The sequence below is a fragment of the Cibotium barometz genome, chromosome 24 (genome assembly GCF_041138505.1).
Source record: "Cibotium barometz isolate CiBa-2024 chromosome 24, ASM4113850v1, whole genome shotgun sequence".
Lineage (NCBI taxonomy): Eukaryota > Viridiplantae > Streptophyta > Polypodiopsida > Cyatheales > Cibotiaceae > Cibotium > Cibotium barometz.
In genome coordinates, this window is record NC_141069.1 from 21,880,765 (window position 1) to 21,888,944 (window position 8,180).

Sequence of the window (8,180 nt, forward strand, 5' to 3'; positions counted from 1 at the left end):
ATGAGAGTCGTCTCACAAAGCTTCAAATCATCAGTGCACAGCATAGACTAAATACTACAACACGTCACCAGCACCCAAGAATAAGTGTGTGCAGGTTCACTCATAAGGACAAATATTCGTACATAGCCATCATGCAAGGACATGTCTCCATAGTAGACAAACGTTCATAGATAAGCATCTGAGTTTCTACCAGGCAGCCTCAGAGCTAATGATGAAGGCTAGACATATCTTCATAGAAAAACGCTCTCAAGAAGGTTCGGTCAAGATGAAGGCTAGCACTAGGGCACAAAGGCACACCCTCATGGCCCACCCTCACAACAAGCATGCGTTAAGCGCATGGATAAAGACAACAGTAGCGGGTTGGACAACTGCACTGCTTTAGATGCATTCCCGCTACTGCAGCAGAAAGATATACCAAAGTTCAGGTTATTTCCCAAACTTAACAAACACCAAGGGCAGGCAGGAAGGCCACACCACATGCGAAATGTTTCCACTCACCAGCAGGAAACTCACCCCCTTGTTTTTCAACAGTTGCTTTGGAAATGGAAAGCACCATCTACATACCCCATTCAAGAAACAATGGATTTCAAAAGTCATAAAGAAAGCATAAATATGACATGCAAGTATGATTCTTTACACATTCATCTGTATACTATTATATACTACAGCAATCATTATTGTTGATTCTATGTACAAAAGAGTGAAGCCTGTGTACAGCATTTTGAACATAGGGGTGTTTTCAATATTAGAGTTTTGTAATAGCTGTCGAGTGCAAAGACTTCTTTATGCTGCCTTTGCAAACCCGACCTGAGTGTTTCCATAATCAAAGACCGTGTGGTAGGCTCCCATGAACACATCTCCCAGAATCCTGACAGAAATTGAAATTGAGATGAGATACTAAAACTACAGTGTTACACCTATAGCCCCGAAATAACTCCTCTACTACTAAGTCACAGGTTTAGTCTGAAATCATACCAGAGAGGTCCGGAAGGTATGTCGAGTCCCATAAAGCCACTGATGCACTGTGTTTGTTCCCCTTCTCCAACTTTCAAAACGTACTGCCATAAAACAGATGTTAAACATACTAACAAAAAAAGCAAACATGCATCCATGCCCATCCCAACACCCTGCACATGCCCCCCCAGCCCACTCATCCCACACACCCCCCCCCCCTTCCATGATGGCCCAAATAAAATTTACCAAGAGCAAAAGTGGAGTAATAACCTGTTCTGCAGTGAGATTGAACTGCATTCCTCCAATAGTGAATGTGACGTCCGGCATGGAAGCAATTTTGTCACAATCCACCACAGCTTCTCCATTTGGATTAGGCAGGTGTTCGCACATCTGACCAAGTGTTTGACTTGTTAGACCTCAAATGGAAGCTGATTTCAATAAATTAAGGAACGGACTCACAGTGGCAGACTTGGTATGGAGAGACTGAAACATCATGGCTGTCACCAACAAATTGTGCGCGTTGCCTTACATTGTTGAGGTAAGATTTGATATATTCGGAAGATTGATTGTTCATCAGTTGATTTTGTGCCCAGATCACAGCCATCTCACAAATTGAGCACCCAGCATCTCTGAAACCATGGGCACCTTCACGGGCTCCATCAACCACACTTGCTAGATTTGAGCTGGCCACCAAAAAAACCATATCGGGCATCATGACACTTAACGTCACTGTCAAAACTTTCAAACATGGCCGCACAACAAAAGCCCACATTTGAGACGAAAAGGTTTGTATATCATAGACTTGGGCGATTTTACACATCTTCCCCAAAAGTGGTGCTGGTCTTACAATCTGACCACCAGTGGGGGTAGTTGGACATGGAAAGCAATTTCGAACCCCATCCCGTGCACATATGAACTCACCTGAACTGCTTCATGTGGGAGCACATTCCAATTTGTGTACATATTTTCAGTGGGCTCATCTGTAAGCAAGGCAACAAACGACACTTCAAGCTTTGTAACAAAGGACACACCTCTCCTGAGACAACATACTTTGAAGGGTGCTGAACGACTAACATCAAACCTGTTGTAGAAGCATTTCAATGATAGTATCACTATACTGGCTCACAATAGCCTTGCACTCCCAGCTCATTAATCCTGTTGCACCGATCGCCTCATTGATGGCTGTTACTATTCCCTGTCACCAACATTACACGAAGTTTATATCCAAGAACAGTCCTTGACAACTCAATACAGCCTGCATGCTATATCCAAAAACCGTCCCACTTGACTACTTCATGTAGGCTGCAAGCATATTGCAGAAAATGCATGCATTAGTACGCTACATCTGATTATCACATGTACCAATGCATGCCATCAGCAGTGGTAGACATTATTCAGCAAATGTAAAAAGTGCATAAATTAGTATACTACATGTGACTAAACGCAACAAAAATAGCATCCTCGCCTAGGAGGAAGTTACCGTTGGACCAGCCATCAAAGAAGTTCCCGAGTCTGCAATAGCCGCACAGCCACCCGCACAGAAACCTGAACACAAGTAAAGTCCTCCAAATGAGGTTTGCTGTACCAAAATACCTGTAACAGTCAGCCTGCATGTGCGCAGGTGTGGTGTGCATGTATGTGGGCAAGTGTGCTCAGTTGTGTCAGCAGTGCATGAGTGAGAGTGCACAGGGGTGCGAGGGGGCACGTGTGTGCTGACTTACTCAACTGGAGATGGGGAGAAAATCTACATTGGGCCCTGTAGTGCCAAGTGGCTCCACCGTTCTCCCTGGATAGAAAGAGTCCGGGGGTCCACACATGGAAGAAAGCCTCACATCGCTGCTGCATGCGCTCTGAATCACCGGTCAAGAGCTCAAAAGTTAAAACAGCCCCAGAGAGTTTTATTATGAGATCAACCACAAATGGAACGGCTGATCTCTGCTTTTTTTGTTTGAGGAGGGAGGGAGAAAAGGGGAGGGGCTGCGGGGGGGGGGGGGGGGGGGGGGGTGGTAAATAATCAAGCCATCAATGGCCTCGCTGCATGGGGCTCGCCATATCTGCCAAGCTACTGTGCTGCTGATGATCTCCCATTGCGAGCTAGTGTGTGACTCCGGATTTGAGGGCCGTATCGGAGATGCCGCTACAATCGTCAGAGATGCGCATGTGAATGAGACTCAAAGCAAGCCTGCATCCATCATCCTTGTAAAGTAAGGCCTCACCCGCCTCTCCAACCCAAACTACTGCCCCCCATGTGACAGTACGGGCAGTGCTTGGATTGGACGTGACTAGGCAGAAAATGCGCTGCCAAACCTGCTGTGCCTTGGGGCAGTCCCACAGGCAATGTCTCTGGCTCTCCTCAGGGTTGCCGAAGCAGCAGCAGCAGCTCCCTGGTCTGCCTGCAAACATGCCCCACAGCCAAGCTCTGCTGGGCTAAGAGGCTAGAGCCAGAGAAAGAAAGAGATCTTCCAGGGATGGAAGATGCACCAAAGTCTCTGCCAGAAATCCTCAGTCTCTACCAGAAATTCTCGAGGAAACTTGATGGGTCTCCCTGTGCCTGCCAATACTGCTGCGCTGCTGGGGCCCGGGTGCCATCTGTGGTCTCAAAGAGGATCCGACCGCCAAGCCGAGCAGATTAATCAAAGAATGGGATGATCTCCTCGGGATCCTGAATCAATGGATCTCTACACTGCCACCCTTTGGGGCCCCACCAGTGGACTCTTCTCTCAAAGCCATAAGCGCCAAGATGTGACGCCTCTAACCTCAAGAGGAGAGGGATATGTCACCCACTTCCTCCGGGCCACCATGGGGACCCGCTGAGGGGAGGAGGGAAGGTCATCGCCAATCTGCCACTCGGAAGCTGTCAAGAGGCCGCCAGGTCCGACCTTGTGAGTGCTGATGAGGCTGCCCTGTGCAAAACCAAAAAGTGCCAGGGGAACTCCGGCACGGGTGAAAGCGGCCATCCATGGGATATCGGGGGTCCCGCCGGGGGGAGGGGGGTGGGGGGGGATGAAGAAGCCAATCCGGTGGGATGGTAAAGTCCATGTCGCGGAGGATCATAATGGAAGCTCCTCTCAGGGTGAGGCTGAAGGCATAGCCTGATTGCCTTGGCTAAGATCTTATATTCTAGGGTGATGGGTCTCCACTGTCAGATCTCCAAGCGATCACCACCCTCATTCAAGATAAGGCATATCATACCCTCGGACATGCGCTCGCTAAGTAGGCATGTCTACATAACCTCAATGAAAGCAGGCCAAAAGCCTGCTTCCATGAGGTCCCAACGGTAAAGGAAGAGGGAAACCTGCAGACCATCCTCTCCTCGGCACTTCCTACGTGCAAAGGCCTCAATGCGGCTACTAGCTCCATGTCAGAGAACGGAGAATCCAAGTGTGTCCGCAGGTGCTCGGAGATAGTCTTGCCGAGGGCCCTTGGGACATGCACTCGTGGTATGGAATGCCAATGCTAACTGGCATGTATCTGTAAAGTGGAACCTTAGCCCATGTCTCGAGGTGGATCAAAGAACTGATCCTACTGTTGGGTGGTGAGCTTGCCTGCACCCCTTTTATTTGGTTTTCTCTAATCTTGTGTTGGGCTGTGTTAAGTAGATCTTGGTTAGACAGGCCTCGGAGGCCTTTTACACGAATGAAGCAAGAGAACCAGGGAACCTCTGCTGCGCAAGAAGGGGGGGGGGGGGGGGGGGGTTGTTACAGGACTGAGTATTTTACCTCTTTTCTTAAGCACTGTGATTATGTTTAAGCATGTTAACATTCACTGATCATGTTTTACTCTGTATGTGCATGAGTAAGTTTGTACACGTGTGTGGGTGCAGATACATGCTTGGTGTGTGTGCACACGTGTGTGCATGCTCATATGTATATACATGTACATGTGTGTGTGTATGTGTATGTATGTATTTTGGTATGTTTTTCTTACTGTTTTGCAGGTGCAGCCGAGACCATCTCTCTCTTGTTGTACAGTCAAGGGCAGCCCAAGGGGCTATCCTAGGGCCACCCAAAAAGCAGCCCAAGGGCAACCCAAAGGACTGCATGAGGAGCAGTTAAGGGGCAGCCTGGCGGGGTAGCATTGGGGTGGCCAAGGGCAGCGGTTAGAGAGCAGCTTGATGATGCAACAGAAAGGGCAGCCCTGCAGTGCAGCCCAACAGGCCAGGTAGCCCGTCCGGATGACGTGGCCCTACCACGTGGAAGGGGCGCCAGGCTACAGCAGAAAAGGAGAGAGAGAGAGAGAGAGAGAGAGCAGCGCTAAAACTTAAAACGTAGAGAGAGAGCAGCGCTGAGATCTAAAACGCAGAGAGAGAGCAGCGCTGAAACCTAAACGCAGAGAGAGCAGCGCCCAAAATGCAGAAAGAGAAAAGCAGCGTGAAAAATCTCCCGTGTGTGTGCTTTTCAATAAAATAAAAGTGTCCAATGAGATTTCATATATAAAAAAACTGGGCTTTTTAGCCAGAATTTGTATAAAAAGGGGGCCAAGGCCCATTGTACCCCACGTGAAAAATTGGGTGAAAGCTTCGAAGAGACTCCCTCTACGTTAAACAAGGAGTTCTCTTCCCGGAAGTTGTACAAAGGCTACGCCAACTTCAAGAGATAAATAAATACCCACGGGGGCGCCACACTTTGGGGCCTATTGGACTCTTGTGCAGGAGCGCTCTAGCTCCATCTCTTTTTCTTTTCCTCTTGCAAAGTTTATTATTCCAGTTCATTAAGAGTTTTAAGTGTGATTAAGTTGTGCTCACCGCCCCTCAAGTCTGTGAAGGCCTCAAAAGATAAATAAATACCTACGGGGGCGCCACGCTTTGGGGCCTATTGGACTCTTGTTCAGGAGCACTCTAGCTCCATCTCTTTTTCTTTTCCTCTTGCAAAGTTTATTATTCCAGTTCATTAAGAGTTTTAAGTGTGATTACGTTGTGCTCACCGCCCGTCAAGTCTGTGAAGGCCGGTTTTTTTTGGGGGGAGGGGGGGGGGCTCACTCCTTGAGCAATGGCAAGAGGAGGTGGAGGCATAGTTGTTTCTCGAACCGGTACGAACCCATTCGTACCGTATGGTATCGTACGATACGAATTTTTTTTTAAAACCCCCCCACCTTGAGAAAAAAATATAGAAATCTTGCTTAACAAAGATCCCAAATGCCCACAATACTCCGCAACTTTTGTGTCCACTTAGTATTCCATATGGGGTTGCTGAGAGACCTAAAAAATCTGGTAAGGTAGATTGGTAGTGTACACATGATTGGTAGGATGAGAAAATCTTGCTACATCACTTGGAGACCCCTGGTATAGGTAAGCTAAACAGTCAGATCCTCAAGTTATGTACGAAGGAGAAGATTTGGACATGGCCATTTTGATCTAGAGAGGAGTCCCTAAACCTATCACCCTAGATACACTGCTCGTAATTGTGCAAGGACGATTCTAGTCATAAACGCTACACTGAGAGACCTTTGGTATTGCATTACCCATGCCAGTTCTTTTTTGGAGACAATTGGGAGATCCAACTCGGAGAGACACATCTCCATGTTCTAGTTCCTCAAGCACTGTAGACTCCTTCCACCCCCCCCCCCAACCTTCCCTCACATTCAAGCTTGAAGCTCCATAGTTTGTAAGTGTTTAAAAAAAACCGTATTTTATCATACGGTATCCAAAAATTTCATATCGTACCAAAGATTCCCATGAGGTATCGTATTTTCGTACCGTGACAACTATGGGTGGAGGGGTGGGCAGGCAGCCAGGAGGGCCGGCAGGGCACCACAAGGAGGAGGGGATGGCTGGAGGAAAGAAGCGCACAAGAAGGGCAAGGCGAAGAAGGCAGGGGAAGGGGGGCTGGGCGAATGGCGATGAAGAGGGGAGGGCTGGAGCAGCTGCACGCTAGGCTCGCAAGGCTGGGGAAGAAGGCGCAAAGGGAGGCGGGGGCTGGGCAGCAGGCGTAGAGGGCAGGTGGGGTGGGCAGCAGACGCAGGGCTCTCTCTCTCTCTCTCTCTCTCTCTCTCTCTCTCTCTCGCTTGCTGGAGGTAGATCATACTTTAAAGCAGACGCAGGGCTCTCTCTCTCTCTCTCTCTCTCTCTCTCTCTCTTGCTTGCTGGAGGTAGATCATACTTTAAAGGAGACGGTGAGGAGAAAATGAGTGCGAGGAGAGAATTAATGCAAGGTGTATTAGCAAGAAGATAAGGCAAGAGACCAGAACCCAAAACAATGGTGACTCAAGAGAAACGGCATCTTCAAGTTTTTTTGACCAGGAAACAACAATTTCTTGTTGCTATGGCATGAGCACTGGGTCCAGGTGTGTGTGCATGCATGTGGGCCTATCCGAGGGCGCGTGTGGAGTGCACACATTGAGGGCGTGTAGGGAGTGCATGTGTGCACGCACGGGTGTGCCTATGGATGTAGGTGGATGTGTTCCTGCACGATATGTGCATGCATGTGCATGGTTGATTGTGGGTAGGTGTGCATGGATGCCATGTGCAGTGTGCGCTCGTATGTGTCATGTTCATGTGCATAGCATTCGTGTAGCTCATATTGTACAAATGAAGTCCTATGCCTGAGGCAATGTAAACCTAGAAATCTGCAGACAATACCTGTGGTCTCCCCATCAATGAGGAAATCTCCCATGTCAAACTGCAAAATGAACACACACAAGTGTCAGGATAAAACTCTCTAAGCTTTGAGAAAATATGATTCAAAAGTTGACGGCACAACCTGCCAATAACCCTTGCGAGTGACTGGAACATAGGTATGTTCCCCAATGTAATGATTGGCATCCATCCCTCCAAATATCAATTCCCCTCCCATGTCATCATCAGCATTTCTGTTCAACCAAAATGAGAACACAGGCTCGGAAACAAGCTCCTGGTCCAGCATATTGTACCTAGAATCCAAAGAAAAAATATCATAGTTTCAGCAACCTACCCCTTCAATCTGAAAATTTTATGCGAGTGACACAAGATCTTACCAAACAGGAGTGACATCATCCACTGCGATTTCCTTGAATCCAAGCCCAAATATGCCATCAAACTTTGCAAGCACAAAGGTCAACCCCGGCTCTTTTGTTGCCTCCATGAATTTCTGTTTCAAAACCACCCCCAATGCTTGTTTGAACTTGAGCCATACTAAAGCCCTTTATATACACATTGGGTGCCCAGGTTGGTAGTGGGCCCATCTTGGCCGCTGCCTGCCTTAGACAAGGTTTCTTCTCCCCCGTCCAAGTGAAGAGCCTAATGCAAAATA

The 8,180-nt window shown here is 48.1% G+C and overlaps 1 protein-coding gene across 1 annotated transcript in view; it reads right to left on the reverse strand.

Moving 5' to 3' along the window:
• Nucleotides 1–589: 589 nt before the first annotated feature.
• LOC147625027 (phytepsin-like) overlaps nt 590–8,180 on the reverse strand; it is a 10,014-nt gene continuing 2,423 nt past the window's right edge. Inside the window, exons 4-13 of the mRNA XM_086818256.1 lie at nt 7,906–8,018; nt 7,653–7,821; nt 7,532–7,571; nt 2,435–2,499; nt 2,036–2,149; nt 1,876–1,934; nt 1,484–1,637; nt 1,225–1,344; nt 976–1,058; nt 590–868 (exon numbers count right to left, since the gene is read on the reverse strand). Of these exons, the coding sequence (XP_086674382.1) occupies nt 784–868; nt 976–1,058; nt 1,225–1,344; nt 1,484–1,637; nt 1,876–1,934; nt 2,036–2,149; nt 2,435–2,499; nt 7,532–7,571; nt 7,653–7,821; nt 7,906–8,018 (1,002 nt within the window). The 3' untranslated portion in view covers nt 590–783. The remainder of the gene's footprint in view (nt 869–975; nt 1,059–1,224; nt 1,345–1,483; nt 1,638–1,875; nt 1,935–2,035; nt 2,150–2,434; nt 2,500–7,531; nt 7,572–7,652; nt 7,822–7,905; nt 8,019–8,180) is intronic.